This window comes from Microcaecilia unicolor, chromosome 8 (assembly GCF_901765095.1).
Source record: "Microcaecilia unicolor chromosome 8, aMicUni1.1, whole genome shotgun sequence".
NCBI classification, from domain to species: Eukaryota; Metazoa; Chordata; class Amphibia; order Gymnophiona; family Siphonopidae; genus Microcaecilia; species Microcaecilia unicolor.
The window spans coordinates 170,192,510-170,211,548 of record NC_044038.1 but is presented as its reverse complement, the minus strand read 5'-3'; the positions used below and the strand labels follow the sequence as shown (position 1 = coordinate 170,211,548).

The following is a 19,039-nucleotide window of genomic DNA, read 5'->3' as shown; positions in this document are numbered from 1 at the left end:
AATTGCTCATATCATCACCATGGAAACCAGAATGTGGAGTGCCTCAGGGATCGCCGCTTTCACAGATTCTCTTTAATTTAATGATTTTACCACTGGCCAAATCATTATCCAACCAAAGTCTAAACCCGTACATCTATGCTGATGATGTTACAATATATATCCCGTTCAAGAATGACTTATCAGAAATGTCAGATAAAATCAATCACAGTTTCCAAATAATGAATCCTGGGCGGACACATTCCAACTAAAGCTTAATACAGAAAAGACACAATGCCTTATCCTTTCATCGCAACATAATAAAACCAACTATACTACTATAAATACATCAAGCCACACTTTTCCTGTTGCGGACACCCTGAAACTTCTGGGTGTCATTATAGACCAAAATCTTATCCTAGATAGTCATGTGAAAAGTATTATAAAGAAGATGTTCCATGCAATGTGGAAGCTTAAAAGAGTGAAACCATTCTTCCCAAGGGAGGTATTCCGCAATTTGGTGCAGTCGCCGGTACTAAGCCATTTGGACTACTGCAATTCTATCTATGCAGGATGCAAGGCACAAATTATTAAAAAACTCCAGACTACCCAGAACACTGCTGCCAGACTCATATTCGGAAAAGCGAATTATGAAAGCGCCACACCCCTTAGAAAAAAACTACATTGGCTCCCATTAAAAGATCGAAATACATTCAAAGTCTGCACCTTGGTTCATAAAGTCATTCATGGAGAGGCCCCATTGTATATGTCAGATCTAGTAGATCTACCAGCAAGAAATACAATAAGTTCATCACGCACTTTCTTAAACCTCCACTATCCCAACTGTAGAGGACTTAAATATAAAGCAATACATGCATCTAGCTTCTCTTACATCGGCACGCAAAAATGGAATGCATTACCAAGTGTCATAAAAACAACGCATGATCTGACAACCTTCCAGAAGATACTGAAAAGAGACTTACGAAATGAATCCTTCATAAATGACTTAACTTCAAAACTACACCAGAACTAACCAATAGTGAACTCATTAGGTTACTTTAATCACATTATTATTACTGTATGCTATACCTTGTCCTTGATATCATATACCTGATTTGTATTAGTTATTCATTTATTCCCATTTCATCTGATATTTTTATGTACCTTAATTGTATAAAAAATCTGAAGTTTTCATTCCGTTAATGGCGATTGCCATTGCGGCATAATGTAAGCCACATTGAGCCTGCAAATAGGTGGGAAAATGTGGGATACAAATGCAGCAAATGAGTGGAGGAGTGGCCTAGTGGTTAGGGTGGTGGACTTTGGTCCTGGGGAACTGAGGAACTGAGTTCGATTCCCACTTCAGGCACAGGCAGCTCCTTGTGACTCTGGGCAAGTCACTTAACCCTCCATTGCCCCATGTAAGCCGCATTGAGCCTGCCATGAGTGGGAAAGAGCGGGGTACAAATGTAATAAATAAATAAACATGTTTATTTCTGTGGGATATGCATGCTACAATAGGTTTGTTTTGTTTTTTAGAAAATGCAATTAGAGTTATTTATATTTTTAATTAAATGTTTAATTTCTCTGTAACCCCCTTCTGTGGCTCCAGCACTTTCTTCTCATCCCCAGGTAGCACCCCAGGACAGGTCAGGGGGCTAGCCCCAGTGGGCTTGAAGGGCAGCTTTTCCCAAGCATAGCCTCAGCACCACTCATGGACCAGAAAGATCCAGTGGGGCTGCCATAATCCATCCCTGGCTTTCAGGGTACCACCTCATAAGTACATAAGTAATGCCATACTGGGAAAAGACCAAGGGTCCATCGAGCCCAGCATCCCGTCCACGACAGCGGCCAATCCAGGCCAAGGGCACCTGGCAAGCTTCCCAAACTGTGAAGGAGAGGACCTGGGGGTAGATAAGATGGAAGTGGAAGAGGAAGAAGGGAGGCGGCTCACGAGCAGACATAGGCAGAACAGAGCCTGGCCTCCATTCCATCCCCAGAGAGCGAGAGAAGTAGTAATGCCCCCTAGAAACGGGTGGAGGGAAAAAGACTACATTACCCAGCATCCCCCGAGAGAGAGCAGAGAAAGGTTCGTGACCCCTGTAAAATGGAGGAGAGGAAGAGACTACATTTCCCAGCAACCTCGGGGCAAAGCCTGGTACAGAGATTACCTTCCCCAGCAGGAACAGGGGGAGAACTCTAACAAGGAAAGGGTGGTGCCCCTGCAGGGTAATCAAGGGAAAGAGGAACAGCTGCAAAGTGGGTGGGATGGGGAGCCCATGGAGTATCAAGAAGCTGGACAGAGAGAAAGAGAAGAGAGCGAGGAAGAGCCTATGGACCTCTCAGCCTGGGCTCACTCCTTAGGTAACAAACTAAGGGACCAGGTAACTTCATGGTATGGTAACTGGGCTAAGAGAGGAAAGAGGAAAGGCCATGTGGGAGGATGGGTCAGTGCTTAGAGAGAGTGACCCAGATGGGTGGGGCCTTTTCATTTTCCAGAGCTCAGGCTGTGAATGAACTTTGAGTTTAAAGAGTTCTGGTTGAAGAGAGATGAGAGATTTTCCCGGAGTGGGCTGAGCCCAGCAGGAAGAAGGTGGAGTGTGAACTGTGGCTAAAAAGCCTAAAAGAAGCTGAAGGGGTTTGAGCTATGTGCTGAAGCCTCAAGAGCTGTGTTTGTTTGTTTTTTTGGGACTGCTTGCAGTGTTTTGGCCCCTCCCAAGGGAGAGTGGGGGAGAAAGAAGACCCAGGGCTATAAAACTGTCTAAAAGGAGCCCAGCTGGGTGCTGGAAGCCTGGGAGTTAAAAGTTTTTTTTTTCTTGCTGTGTTTGTACCCCTGAGAGGAGCAACAGGGGGAATTGTGAGGTTTTTTTGTTGATCCAAGTATTGTGTCTTTTTGCACTGCTGGACTGTTGGATCCCAAGCAAAATAAAGAACTTGTTAAGTTTGCTTTGAAGTTGATTTCTTTGAGCCCTGCCCTGTGGACTGCAGTGAACCAGGAGGTTGGGCAGCAAAGGGTGAAGGGGAGATCCCGAGGACCCTCAGGCGGAGGGGAGGATCATTTATCACAAAACGTACAAACATTCTATACATGTTATTCCTGGAATTGTGGAGGTTTTATTCATTTCAAGCTGTAGAATAAAGTGTAGGGCTCTGAATTTATAACTGGACACTTCTTGAGAAGTTCAGAAAGGCGCTTGTTTTAAACCTATTTTACAAAGGTAATATTTCATGTGTGCCTTTACAGCATAAACTCTCAGAACCAGCCCCAGTAGCACAAATGCCAACACACATATTAACATCTGTTTCTAAGCAGATATATGTGTGTGTGTGAATGTGCCATACACCCTCCCCCTCCCCCCCATATGTTGTCAAATACAAACATGCATTACAACTCTGCCCCCGCTTTGCCCAAACTGTATCCTCCCCCTCCCCCGGGACATCTTCATACAGCAGAAGTAAGCGCCACCAATATTCTTACATGTTGTATCCCATCAGGCAGCTGTATAAAAGGCCGCCTCTGTGTGTAAAACAGGATTTACACCCTGAAATACCCCCGACTAGCTCAATAAAGAGGAAGATACTATCAGAGATTTCCACTGTGCTGCTCTCACTGTAGTGTGGTGTGTTATGTATTTATTTTTATCATGATTTACTGTTCCCTCCCTTAAACAACAACAACAACAAAAAAGAAGCAATGCACAGTTAAACTCATGTCCCTCCTACTCCACACTGTCCATCATAAAATCACATAACATACTAAGTCCTTCCATTTCAATCTCAGCCCACTCCTTCTTACTCTGCAGATTTAGCCAGGCCTTCATCTTTTTCTAAACTTTGAAAGTCTATGAGTTTTGAAAATGAGCACCTTCATGAATTTTGAGGATTTGTTTTAGGTTTTTTTTTTTTTAATTGTGCTGTGAGTCACAGTTAAGGAACGAGGGAGAGGGAACAGAGGAAAGGACCAGAAATAACCAAAGCGTGTTCAAGACATTTTATTTTGCACAGAAATTTTGTAAGAAAATTAAGACAGCATAGGATAAACACAGAGAAATCTCAGTGCCCGGTCAGGAAGATGCGAGAGGGCAGATTGATAAGGATAAATAGGGCTTCTGTTAGCAGGGGAGCTATTCCTTTAGCTCAGTGTTACTGTTCCTGGCAGCAGGGAACCAGCAGTTTGCAGGTTCAGATCCTAAAGTCGGCTGTTTGATAAAATAGATTGTCTCACTGTGAATTGCTTTAGGAGGTGGGGATCACACACAGGAGAGTGAGGTTGGAGGTTCCTTAAGATCTGAGTATTTCAGAAAGCAGAGAGAATGGAGACAGACTTGATGTGGTTTATGATCTATCCCTGAATCAGGGGTGGGCAACCTTTATACACTGCATGAATGTCAGTACTGTACTTTACTATCCCTATCAGGCCGTACACAGAGAATTAACAAATGCTCCATATAATTCACTGCCAACAAAACTCAATGTGATGACTGAATGAACATAAATTATTAGCAGAATGTCTGTTCCCATATACTTCTATCATTACTTTAAAAGGTTAATAAGATCTCTGCTGTGTTCTGAAAATATTTGCAAAATGCAGTATTGAAAATCACTAAAACTCTGGTTACTACTACTACTACTATTTAGCATTTCTATAGCGCTGCAATTCGTACGCAGCGCTGCACAAACATAGAAGAAAGACAGTCCCTGCTCAAAGAGCTTACAATCTAATAGACAAAAATAAAAAATAAAGTAAGCAAATCAAATCAATTAATGTGAACGGGAAGGAAGAGAGGAGGGTAGGTGGAGGCGAGTGGTTACAAGTGGTTACGAGTCAAAAGCAATGTTAAAGAGGTGGCCTTTCAGTCTAGATTTAAAGGTAGCCAAGGATGGGGCAAGACGTAGGGGCTCAGGAAGTTTATTCCAGGCATAGGGTGCAGCGAGACAGAAGGCGCGAAGTCTGGAGTTGGCAGTATTGGAGAAGGGAACAGATAAGAAGGATTTATCCATGGAGCGGAGTGCACGGGAAGGGGTGTAGGGAAGGACGAGTGTGGAGAGATACTGGGGAGCAGCAGAGTGAGTACATTTATAGGTTAGTAGAAGAAGTTTGAACAGGATGCGAAAACGGATAGGGAGCCAGTGAAGGGTCTTGAGGAGAGGGGTAGTATGAGTAAAGCGACCCTGGCAGAAGACGAGACGGGCAGCAGAGTTTTGAACCGACTGGAGAGGGGAGAGATGACTAAGTGGGAGGCCAGCAAGAAGCAGATTGCAGTAGTCTAAACGAGAGGTGACAAGGGTGTGGATGAGGGTTTTGGTAGAGTGCTCGGAAAGAAAGGGGCGGATTTTACGGATGTTGTAAAGAAAGAAACGACAGGTCTTGGCAATCTGCTGGATATGAGCAGAGAAGGAGAGAGAAGAGTCAAAGATGACCCCAAGGTTTCGAGCTGAGGAGACAGGGAGAATGAGAGAGCCATCAACAGAAATAGAAAACGGGGGGAGCGGGGAGGTGGGTTTGGGGGGGAAAATGAGAAGCTCGGTTTTGGTCATATTTAATTTCAGGTGGCGTTGAGACATCCAGACAGCAATGTCAGACAAGCACGCTGAAACTTTGGTTTGGATGCAAGGTGAGATATCAGGGGTAGAAAGGTAGATTTGGGAGTCATCAGCATAGAGATGGTAGGAAAAGCCATGGGATGAGATTAATGAACCAAGGGAAGAAGTGTAGATAGAAAAGAGGAGGGGAACAAGAACAGAACCCTGAGATACGCCAACAGGCAGAGGGATAGAAGTAGAAGAGGATCCACCAGAGTGAACACTAAAGGTGCGGAGGGAGAGGTAGGAAGAAAACCAGGAAAGGACAGAGCCCTGGAATCCAAGTGAGGACAGGGTATCGAGAAGTATGCTGTGATTGACAGTGTCAAAAGCAGCGGAAAGATCAAGAAGAATGAGGATGGAATATTGACCTCTGGATTTAGCCAGTAATAAGTCATTGGAGACTTTAGTAAGCGCAGTTTCGGTTGAGTGGAGAGGGCGAAAACCAGATTGTAGTGGGTCAAGAATAACATGTGAGGAGAGAAACTCAAGGCAGCGGCGGTGAACAGCACGCTCAAGTAATGATGTTTGTGTGGTCCGTTTTCAGTGTGTACTTTCCGTGGTCTTGCAGGCCACATACAGTTCAGTGATGGGCTGCAGATTTGCTCGCCCCTGGTCTGAATTCCTGTATACTCATGTTTTAGTTTATAATTTGGGAATTTGGTGTAAATGTTAGCTACATTGTTTTACTGAAATGGAAGTCTAAATAGCACATATAGTTAAAAAATGTATAATGTAGCACCGTGCAGACCACACAGTATATATTTCTGTTCTAGATCAGGCACTGAATTCTATGTTCTATTCAGGTTAGCATTGGATGCCCTGAAAAAATGGAACCCATCACAAAGATCTCTCACATTCCTGCAAGCCGGTGGGCTTTATCCTGCAGTCTGTGTAAGGAATGCACCGGGACATGCATTCAGGTATGTGCTACTTTTACTGTAAGTGCTCTGAGTGAGTGACACGGACAAGAATGGTACCTACAGCTAACCTGAGTGATAGACATTGACCAGGCCATGCAAAGAGGCTCTGACTGAGGTGCCCAGTTAATCATGTTAAATGGATGATAGTGAGATGTGGGTTCACCGCGGGGGGGGGGGGGGGGGGACTGCAGATTATGGAATTTAAAGAAAGATGAGTAAAGTGCATTCATAGCAGACATTTTTGTCAAAAACTCAATGGCATTAGGGTATTTACATTGGGGGGGGTGGTTCAGGGTGGGGTTTCATTTTCTTTCTGCTCCTGTGGGCTTCTGGCTCAACTGGAATCAACCCCCAACTGGTGTGCAGAGTAGTGGGTCATTATTCATAAGTACCTAGGGGATTCCCCCCCCCCCCCCCCCCATTTTTAACCTTTCTCCTCCTCCTTCATCCATCTAATGCAGGTATCACAAAAATATTGCTTAGCCAGGTGCTACTGAATGCAGATCCATTCAGAATTCAGTGCCCCTGCATCCTGTCTGGCCAATGAGAGGCTGATATTTCAAACAATTTATGTGGTTAACTTCATAGAATTTGGTTTTGAAACTTTGGTCCCACTGACTGCATAACTTGAACAGATCTATTTGTGTCCAGGTAAAAGTTATGTGATGAGTCTGGGAGGGATCAGAGGCATTCCAGAGTCGGGATTAAAAGTTAATTGGATAGTATTATAAAAGCTCTATGCTGTCCTTTTTAAAAGGATAAAGAGCTGCCCTAACTTCACAAGATAACTTATAGGTTTTAAGTTTAGGACAAGGGATCTCAACCCTGTCCTTGGGACATAACTATCCAGTCAGATTTTGAAGATATCTGTAATGAATATGCATGAGATAAATTTGCATGCATTGCCTCTGTCGTATGCAGATCTGTCTTGTACATATTCATTGTGGGTATCCTGAAATCCCGCCTGGCTAGGTATGTCCTGAGGACTGAGGTGAGAACCCCTGGTTTAGAACCATTTATATAGCGGTCTAACTTAAGCAGATAAATCAGCTGAAAATCTGCTGACAGATAACCAAAGAAGTTGTCCAGTTATCTTTACGTGGATCAGGAGCCATTGAATATCAGCCCCTGAATATCAGCATAGTGTGATGGCTGAAACTCTCCACCTGTTGAAGGCTATGAACGATGCATTTGCCGTATCTGCAGCCCCGAGCAGACTGCACTGAGCAGCAGCTTGTTGTTTTAATTATTAGTGTTTGGGATGGTTGATTCACTCTGTACCCTTTTTTTTAGCATTCCCCTGGATTCTGTATATCACGCCTAGTGTTGCGCACTAAAATCCAAGCGTATTCTATAACAATGCATGTAACATAATTGGCTTAAGAAACTAACTAGCATTCATAACAGCATTTAACAATGAATAATGAGCAATAATTAGAATTTGTGCACATAACTTGTTAAGTGTATTTTGTAACGCAGAGTGCCTAAATTCTAATGCTTGCAACCAAAAAGGGGCATGGAAATGGGCATTTCAAAACTGATAATAGGTTTGATTGTTGGGCAGACTGGATGGACTATTCAGGTCTTTATGTGCTGTCATCTACTGTGTTACATTGAGGGGCATTTTCGATATGACATCTAAATCCGATTTTGGATGTTTTGGGGGAAAAGTCCAAAAATCCAGTCGTGAACGTTCAACTTTTTGTTTTGAAAATGGCCATTTGCTAGATGTTTTTCTGCTCAGTGCATCTATCTTTTTGGACTATTAAAAAAAAACGGCCAAGGGAAAAAACGCACATAAACAAGCCATTGGGATGTATGGAAGGGCCACCATTCTCAGTAGACTGGTCACTGCAGTGGACTTTACATAAAAGGTCATAGGTACACATCTGACCGCTACTCCTTTATATTAATGGTGAGCCCTCCAAAAGCCACCAAAAACCTAGTGTACCCAACTGTACACCACTAAAATAGCCCTTATGTCTGCAGGTGTCACCTATATGTGGGTACAGTAGGTTTCTGTTAGGTTTTGAAGGTTTTACACTTTCCACCACAAGTGATGGGCCTGGGTCCTGGCTACTCCAGAGACCTGCTTGCTTCTCTAATAGGACTGGGCGATCGCATATGAAGCTGTCATAGAGGCTGATATTGTACTGTTTCTTTCACATCTTTGGGGGGTGGGAGGGGGGTCAGTGACCACCGTGGGAGGAGGGGGGTCATGCCTTAATCCCTCCAGTTTAGTTATTTAGGGCACCTTTTTGTGATTTAGTCTTGATTGAAACGGGTCTAGACCACAACTATCTTTTAGCCCTGGACGTTTTTGCTTTGTTCCATTATGGCAGAAAAACATCCAAGTTTTGGTAGCACCCAAATCTCACTCCCCCCAACATGCCCCCTTGTGATTTAGATGCACTGCATAGGAACTGCATAGAAAACTGTCTTAAAAATGGATGTAAAAATAGCAATTTGGACATTTTAGCGAAAACAAATCCATCTGCCGCTTTTTGGACATTTTTCTGTTTTAAAAAGGAGCCCTATATATGTTGCTGTGCTTTATTTTTCCTAAAGCTGTCACAGAGCCCAGTATTGCTTGTCAATTTCACTTTCTGGAGAGACACCAACCACTGAGGGATTAAAGGGGTGACCTCCCCTAATCTCTCCAGTGGAGCATTGTTCAGTACGAGCACTTCTCTGAAACCTAGACATCTCAGGTAGCACGTGTGAATCCAAACAAATTTTTTTTGGCATCGACATACATTCTCCTTCTGAAATAGGGAATATACATTTATTTTTTAGGCCTAACCTAGTCCTGCACAAAACACGTAAAACATTTCTCCTTGCCATATGCACGTTATTCAGTTTTAGACGTGTGCATCCTGACTTCGTAAAATTGGGATTTAGATGTTTATGCACTATAAATGTTTAAATGCTGGTTTATGCACATCTAAAACCCAGATAGCGCTTCTAAAATAAGCATCTTAATATTCTGTTTTTATGACCATCTTCTTTAGTTGGGATCTTGGCCTGGAATGCGGAAGCCACTTTAATCTCATCTCTTGGATGTGAAACGCAAAGAGGGTGGATCCATGTGCTCTCAAAAACTTATATACAACATTTGGTATCATCCTTATTGTAACTTACCATAATCCAGTTCATTTAAGGGCCTCAAGTATTGTCAAGATTTTTTTTTCAGTGTTTATTTTCCTTTTATTGAAAAGATAATGCAATAATACAAGATTGTCAGTGATCAATACAACCATAAACCAACCCTACTAAATAAGGCAGAGGAACAAATGTAAATGACAGCTTAGCCACAATACCCCAATAGCTCCCCCTCCCCTTCCCCTCCCAGATTGTCAAGATTTTTAGGGTTCTGATGGTCAACCAGCCCCATGTGGAGATTTAGGGGCGTGGCAAGCTGTGCCCTAGGCAGAGCAGATCCTTCACAGGCTTACGGGGTAGGTAAAATGCAACAAACAGCTAGAAAATGAGATTCTGTTAAAAACTAAACAAAAGTAATATTTTTTTCCTTCCTAGAGTATATAATATTTATAATTTACTGCTGCTTAGCACTTCAAGCCAGCTAAACTGAAGTGCCTCTTTAAGCAACTGTAAATCATGGATTGGATATTTCTCAGCCCAGAATTTCTGGCATAGCCAGTTACTGGAGTGATTATCCTTCTGCTGCCTGTCACAGCCTCGTTTCCCACTAGCCTGTACAGAGGATGCTGACACTCATCTTGCCACCAGGCATGCTTCAGGCATCATATAGTTCGAGCACTGCAAGACCAGCAGCTTCCACGAGACGCGAACAGCAACACTATTGGCACAGGATCCGATCGCGGGCCGCCTGCGCGCACATATGCTCCAGGTATGTAAAACTCCCCACTGCGCTCCTGATGATACGAAACAACCCGCAGCCACCCGGAGGTAGGGATAAACAACACAGGCGAGCACTTACATCAATAAGGCCTCTCGGAGCAATTGAAATTCCGGGTCCGCTCCCCAAGGCACGCACCGCCTCTCTCCCCACGTGGGCTCTGGCTGAGCGCCGAGTGCTGGCTGCTGCTTGCTGGCAACTGGATGGTGCTTGCTGTCTGGTGGCCGGACGCCAAAGAGGCCATCCGAGCCCAGCCCGGGGTTTTTAAACCCCTTCTTTTCCCAGCCCCTCACAGCGGGGAGCCCCTGCGAGGCGGGGTCATGGCCTCCTCCCCTCGCTTGCTCCCCGCTGCTTCGGGTAGGCTGGCCCATTGGTGCACGGCGCCATGTTAATGTCGGCTCCGTGCACCAGTGGGGCACTTTGCCTCGTTTGGACCCACAGTTAGAATCACAAAATGCTGGGACCGTTCCTGGCACTTAAGTGGCTGTTGGCAGTCCCTACACAGGTTTCAGGAAAACTGATCACAATGGACAGCTCCGCTGTATGAGGAAAATAAAAAGAGAGTTAAATTCTGTTGGCCGAACGTGCAAATCAGTTCTACAAGCCGCCTGATTAAATCTAATTAGGAAGAGTTTTTCTACCTCTGGAAATGTGGAAATCCTGCAAGTTTATTGGCCATCTCATCTGTCAGTGGATCTCCACGTGAGACACTTAGACCAAGAAAAATGTTTGAAAACGTGCATTCTTTTTCTCAGAACTTTGTTTTAAAGGTGAATGACACCAAAAGAGACACTGCGAGGAGGAAGGTACTTTTTGGATATCCTAGGAAACCGGGTAGCTGCAGTGAGGTCGTCAGTCAGTTTTGTAGAATGGAAAAAGAAGCGAAAGACTTGAAATGGGAGTACTGGTTTGACAACATAAGCTCCGGATCACTAGCAACAAATAACATCCCCTGCTAGGGACATGACAAGACTGGAATGCGATTGATTGCGATCTCCTCTCTACCAAACTATCTCATGACGTAATTGTTTTTTCTCCTTCATAAAATATATTAAAAATTGGAATTGTTCTGAGTTGACAGCTTCGAGAGTTGCTTGCCCCACACAGCTGTCCATTCGTAACTGCCGCCCCCTCACCCCTTCCAAGTTCTCCAGAATACAGATGCTTCCTCCAAAGACATAACATAACATAGAAACATGACGACAGATAAAGGCCATATGACCCATCCAGTCTGCCCATCCTCTGTAACTCCTAACTCTTCCTTTTCCTAAGTGATCCCACATGCTTATCCCATGCCTTTTTAAATTCTGGAACAGTCCTCGACTCCACCACCTCCACCGGGAGGCCATTCCATGCCTCCACCACCCTTTCTGTGAAATAATACTTCCTTAGGTTACTCCTAAGCCTATTCCCTCTTAACTTTGTCATATGCCCCCTCATTCCAGAGCTCTCCTTCATTTGAAAAAGGCTCTCTTCCTGTACGTAAATGCCCTTGAGATATTTAAACGTCTCTATCATGTCTCCTCTCTCCCTCCTCTCTTCCAGCATATACATGTTGAGGTTCATAAGCCTGTCCCTATAATTTTTGCATTCAAGACCGCTAATTTTGTAGCCGCCCTCTGGACTGACTCCATCCTGTTTATATCTTTCCGTAGGTGTGGTCTCCAGAACTGCACGCAGTACTCCAAATGGGGCCTCACTAGAGACTTATACAACGGCACTATCACCTCCTTTTTCCTGCTGGTCATGCCTCTCTTTATGCACCCAAGCATTCTTCTGGCTTTGACCGTTGCTTTTTCTACCCGTTTGGAAGCTTTAAGGTCATCAGACACAATCACCCCCAAGTCCCACTCTTCCTTCGTACACTGAAGCAATTCACATAACAATATAATTTATATTCCACAGTCAACCTCGCAATTCTACGTCAGTTGCAAAATCAAGAAGCTGGACAATTACCAGGAATTATGATATTTAAAATAAACTAAAAGCGAAAACCTAAAAGACTGCTACAGTCCAGATGCATGAAATAGCCAACGCTCTCAAAGTATTAACCTTGAGTTCAACACATGTTTCATGAATAAAAGTGTTTTAAAATGCATATAATCTACAGTAGACAATAATAAACATCTCAAATTCCTCTTGTTGACATTCTGAGCTCATGGGAGGTTTTACGGATCTATGTGCATGTGTTTTTATTTTGACTTTCTGCAAGATTTTTCTGTAGCTGATGCTGAATAGGGTACCTCTCATCAGTGCACTGTCAGCTCAGCTTGGTAATTATTTTTCCATTTGCATTTAGAGCACGGTGGCTGACAACCAGATACCATCTGTCAGATGAGAAATCCAGAGCAAGTGTCATCTTATTTGTTGTATTTGGAAGGTAGCCTGGATTACCTTTCCTATGAAAGGACATTATGTAAGCAGTTGTTATGGTAAAAGACACAAGCAGAAGAATAATGATATTCAATAGCTTGTGTGATGTAAATAGGTTGGGAGGTAGAAATTATTTAAGAGGCCCAGGCCGTAGTGTACAGAGCTGAGTCATAACATGGATCTGGGCCCTAATGATTGCTCCTTACCATTTCTTGGTTTCTTTGCCCAGTGCAGCCTTAGTGGGAAAATTCCTGCCACAGTCCCCAGGGCCATGCTGGATCATTCAGGTTACAGGTCATGTCTGACCAGCACAATAAGAGGTATTCCATGACTTCATCCAATCTCTTGTTTAGACCAGGAAACACACCCACTGTTAAAGAGTCTCCTGGGAAGAATACACATCACCAACACACCGTCCGCTTAAAGCAGGACTGTCACCCCTGGCGAAAGCTCTGAACCGCCACTGAATATCAACTGTTATACCTCCCCAGCATCATCAACTGATGCCACATTTGCCACAGCTTGCAGACAACTTGCACCCACTGCTTTCTGTGCAGACTGAGGACAGTGGCAGATGCCTTGTGTCAACACAGCCCAAGAGTAAGTCCGTGCAAAAGGAGAAGTTCACTCAAGTCTCCAAAATGCCACTCGTCAACCTCACTCGTAGTAGCCAATTCCATGCACAGATATCCATATAAGTGAGCAATAACAAACGGGTGAATTTCCAGGTTACGAGTTAAACAGTTAACAGCAAACATTTCCACTGTACCTCATATATCCATAGCTGTGAATGAACATGGCATGTCACAGAATCAGAATTTATTAAAATTCTGGAGAGATCCCTGGGTTCTTTTCACCTTCTCTCTCGCTGTCTTGCCAACACTCAGATGGATAACTGAGCACCACTGTTATCCAGCCTTGGATGTCAAGAACGTTGTTAAGAGGAAAGGAGACAGCTACATTGATCACCCAACTGCAGGTTACAAGAAACAATTGATAAAAATCTCATTTGTTCAGCTCCTGAAGTACAAACTGAATGGGAGTTTCAGTATGAGAAAGCTTTAAAATAGGTGTTAAAGTATGACAGCCGACTCACCGGGAATAAGGAGTTAACCCTTTTTTCTGGAATGGTCCTCTCCAGTTCATAAGAGTCACAAATGGATCTTCTTTTATGGGTGCTCACAACATTCACCAACTTCATTTGTATTCGTTTGATCTTAAGACCCCAATAAACTTGCATATACCAAGACCTGTTGGTGACTTTCACAGATTGGAGTTGAATGAGTCTGTCAGGAGGGTGGGGGGCAAGGGAAATGAGAAGATTTGTGTACTGAGTAATGAGAAAAATATAGAATGATTTTTTTCCAAGGAAAAGTGGAGGAGTAACCTAGTGGTTAGTGCAGCGGACTGGGGAACTGGGTTCAATTCCTACTGCAGCTCTTTGTGACTGGGCAAGTCACTTAACCCTCCATTGCCCCCGGTACAAAAAATAAGTATCTGTATATAATATATGTAAACCACTTTGAATATAATTGCAAAAACCACAGAAAAATGGTATATCAAGTCCCATTCCCTTTCCCATCAAGGGTAGTAAAATGGAAAGCTGAAAATCTCTAATCAGTTTTGGTGCAGTAGTAAAGATACACAAACCAAAGCCAAGAGAACTGGCTCTTTCTGCTAAACCAGTTCTAAAGGAGCTCCCTGAATCTCTTCTGTTATTGTTCCACCAGGTAGTCAAATGTCAGTCATGACCATGTGGAACACCCATAAACCATCAACTCAAGCAGGTGAAAAGCTAAACAAGAAACATGGCTTCACAGGTGGCAGCAGCAAGAGTAATAATGAGGCTTATCTTTTACTAATTTTCATATTCCCATTTAGCATCCCTAACTGGTGCCATTCTAAGTTAGATGCTGTTCTTAACTTCAGGGCAGCTGCTTTTTAAACTTGTGTTTACTGAATACACACCTTCAGGATTTCTGCAACAACCGGCAGCAGTTTAGACGGTCACTCATCTTTTGAAACCAGAAAATTATCTCAAATGTAAAATGTATTATCTGCCACTCTTAAGGAAGGTCATTTGTACAGTTTTAATGACCAACCATATAGATTATTTCAAAAAAAAAGAAAGTTCATTGTGCACTCAGCCATTAAAACAGTTGTTGAATCAGGGAGGTTGTGCTACATTATAATAAAGATAATTGTTATTGTTTAAACTGTCATTTAGGGAGCAATTTTTAAACTGTCCATTTTGGGACAAAGATCGTACGTACTTTCAGCATGCAGGCCCTGCACCAGTTCTTAAAGCAAAAGTACGCCTGTTAAAAGCTGATCCTTGCAATGGACAGAATAATCCTGTTCATTTGCATGTGCTTTTTACGTGAGTAGGATTTTGCTGGAATAGTGCACACAAAAAATGACATCTACACTTGTATCTTTCCTACACCAACCTAAATCCCTCCTGGGAATGCCTGAGGAATAACCTTTTTTTGTTGTTGTTTTGGCCAAAACCAAATCTGCAGCTGAAATTCACCACTCGATTTCAGCCTACACAGACTTGGACCAGCCCTCTGACTGGAACCAACCCCAATTCACTCTCTCCCTCTCTATTCTTCCTCCACAACTGCCGCCACCCCCACCCCCCGAACCACAGGAGCTCCCCCTTCTTTTCTCCCCCAAACATAAGCCCCTTCCCTCCCTCAAGCCTACCTGTAGGGTGCCGATGCAGCCCCACTACCACCACCAGGCCCACCTGTAGGCCACCCTGCGGCCTATCTTACCACACTGGTGGTCTAGTGGTGAGTTGAGGCAGGAATGATCCCTAATCATGCCTCCTCATCATATGTAATAAGTCAAAATGGCTGTTTTGACCTCCAGTGGCAGTCGCAGCAGCCATTTTGAGATTGGAGCCAGCACAGGCAGGAGGAAACCTGGGACCCATCAGCTTTGAACAGAAGTTCATACATGAGAATATCATCAGTTTCTAATATCTTCAGGGCAGCGATGTGGACTTTAATATATACCTTAACAAAACATTAGACTCTTCCTCTGGATTGGATACAGCATTCAACCAAAGAATTCTGCAGAACCTTTTAGCTTGATTACCTAGTTTGCCATCTGTCCTGGCTCTTGCTTCTTTGAGTTGCCCAGCAAGGTCAATCATTAACACGTGTGACCCTCAGCTTGGCAGTCACCTGTTGTATGGCTGCAGTATCCTGACTGTTGATGGAGAAAGTGGAGTGACCTTCCTGTAATGGAGGGTCTCCATAGATAGCAGGATAATACAGAGAGACTATCCTTCCCATTATACCCTTAAGGAGAGATGAAACTGTCTTTGTCAAAGACTGGGGGATGGGAGAGTGTGGATATGTGACTGCCCCATATGCCCAGTGAAAGTTTCAGAGTGTGTTAGGTTTGGGAAAGCAATGGCCCATGCTGGGAACTGTCAGATGACATCACCTGATGTATGACTGCATTATCCTGCTGTCTATGGAAAACCTCCATTAGAGGTAAGCAACTCCCCTTGTAATGCATGGCTAAAAGCAAAATAAACATTAGTGTGATAGCTGTCGACCACATTATTTCATGCCTTCTTTGCCCTTTGCATCATTACTCTGGTGGTTGACCTAGTTCATATCAGCGATTGCCACCTCTTGTTCTTAAGAACCACTAACAAGCCTGAAAACAGAACATGCAAATTAACCTGATTCTTAGATTAAATATATATGGTTGTAGCTCATGAATATTCATGGTGCTTATGCAAAAACCTGACTTGTTTGCAGACCAAAGACCAAAATCAACCATTCATGGTGATTATAAGCATGCCACACCAAAAGTACCACCTGTCCTATGTAATTAAGAACTAAATAAAATTTAAGTGTAGGTGATTTTACAATGACTGCATTTTCTGTCAGGGCATGTTGTGGATCCATCGGCCTTTGCTGTTGGAATGAGCAAGACAGTTGGAGATTATAACCAGGTGAAATGGGTTACAACTCCAAGTCCTTATTACCCTAACAATAAACACATTTGAGGCAGGACATGATGATTTCATGGCTGTTGAACTAGTATTTTACGATAAGTCTATTTAGATAGACCTGGGTTTGCCTCCTGGATCTTATTTCTTTAGATGTGGCTGATTAATCTGATGGTAAGAGCTGGAATGCCTCAGACTGTCACATTATAAAATAATATGAAACAGCATTTACCACATTACCATGTGTTTGACCCTGAAGTGATGTTGATTTTGAAGCCAGTTTAGTAGCCACATTTGGCCGCCTGAAAACAGAGAATATCTTTGCCTGTTTTCAAGATAACCGGCTAAGTCTGAATATTGATGTAGCCGGTTATCTTTAAACCAGCCAAAAATAAACCAGATGTTCAAGCCGGTCACTGGAAACAGCCCGGCATTGAATATCTGGGCTCAGTGCTGACCACGGGAGTTAGCCAGTCTGAAAATCAGTCCCTTTTTGCCTAACTTTGGACAACCTTTCTTCAATTCTCTGGTAATTCTGTAAAGTGGGTACCAGATATGCACGTAAATGACCAGAATACTGGCATATATGTGTGTAATTGCCAAAATTCTAGCTATGCACTCTTCTGGTACATCATGCATAGCTTCAGTAGTGCGTAGTTTGCAGGTGAGCGTTCACATGGGTGGCACATGGGCAGGGCCTTCCAGAATCTGCTCCGTGGTTAGTGTAAGTGCTTGTGCATAACTGCATTTGCATGTACGTTCTCAATTACACTAAAAGGGGAAGAAGGCACATTCTAGGTGACCCTTTATTACAGGAAAAATTGCACAGTTATGAGCTTCCTATCCCAAAATAGTTTATTTATATGTTTGATGTAGCTTCTCATATCGTGATTTCTACCAGTAAAGGCATTTCCTTTCTAGTAACTCACTGTGTTTTCTCCACCCAGTGTTCCATGCCCCTCTGTATCACTGCTTTCCACGTGACATGCGCCTTCGACCATAACTTGGAAATGCGAACTATTCTAGCAGAGAATGACGAAGTGAAGTTCAAGTCATTCTGCCTTGAGCACAGCAGCGGTGTCACCAAACTGGAGGACTCACGTGTACCCAGACCATCCGGGTCTGGAACCCCAGGGGAACCCGACCAAACCAAACAGGACCTTGAAAAGGTAACATTGCGGAAACAGAAGCTCCAGCAACTGGAGGAGGACTTCTATGAGCTTGTTAACCCCTCAGAGGTGGCTGACAATCTTGACTTGAGTGAGCTCCCGGTTGAATTTGTCTTCCAATATTGGAAGTTGAAGAGGAAGGCTAACTTCAACAAGCCTCTTCTGTCACCAAAAACAGATGAAGTGGACAATTTGGCTCAACAGGAGCAGGACGTTCTCTACCGACGCTTAAAGCTCTTTACGCACCTGCGGCAAGACTTGGAACGGGTGAGTTAAAACCTCCTCTTAGTGATCTTCTCTGAGGTTCTGTCATAATGAACAAACAGCTGTTGAACCCCCAAATTCTGTTTTTAAAAAATGAGCCGGTCACCCTGTACCTGAGATTGGGAGGCGGGGCTGGTGTTTGGGAGGCGGGGCTAGTGCTGTGCAAGACTTCTACGGTCTGTGCCCTGAAAATGGCAGATACAAATCAAGGTAAGGTATACACAAGAAGTAGCACATATGAGTTTATCTTGTTGGGCAGATAGATGGACCGTGCAGGTCTTTTTCTGCCGTCATCTACTATGTTACTATGTTATGTATGTTACCTGAGAATTTGGTCTATTTTTATTTTCTTTTGCCCTGAAGTCATATGGAATGTAATGGGTTCCACCAAACATCATGCAGTTGACCTATAGCCTTTGCAGCTAGTCATGCATAAGTGGGTTAACAGACACAGGTACAAAGCAGCAAAAAATCCCCACAAGCACTTGGGTCCAGATTTAGGACAAGGCAGGAAAAAAAAGCCCAAGAAACTACACAAGTGCAGTTTGAACATAGCATGACCTTTGTCCAGGGCTTAAATTATCTGCAGTTGCTAGAAGGAAAACTGTCCTACAGGAAAAGGTTTGTAGTCAGACGTGTATGACTTTGCTTCCTGTATTTAAGGAATTGGTCTAAAGTGCCATAGCACTGTCAGCAGAAATGTTTGCTGCATAGTTGTTTTCCGTAGAATTTCTTCTTTCCCATAAGATACAGGAAGTTTGGATCTTTGTGACATTTTTCTGGGAGCATAGTTACCCTCATTTTGCCTAGTTTTTAAGAGGTGTAGTTGTCAACCTGGGCTACCGTTCAGATGTGCTATTTTACCACTAACTCATGCTATTTTAGCACTAGTAAG

At 43.5% G+C, this 19,039-nt stretch overlaps 1 protein-coding gene across 6 annotated transcripts in view; it reads left to right on the top strand.

Annotated features, from left to right (window-relative positions):
* The window catches only part of JADE2 (jade family PHD finger 2), a 159,850-nt gene that overhangs the window by 106,954 nt on the left and 33,857 nt on the right, over window positions 1–19,039 (top strand). For all 6 annotated transcript variants that reach the window (XM_030211683.1, XM_030211684.1, XM_030211681.1 and 3 more), the window contains exons 8-9: window positions 6,366–6,482; window positions 17,659–18,147. In XM_030211683.1, the coding sequence (XP_030067543.1) occupies window positions 6,366–6,482; window positions 17,659–18,147 (606 nt within the window). The remainder of the gene's footprint in view (window positions 1–6,365; window positions 6,483–17,658; window positions 18,148–19,039) is intronic.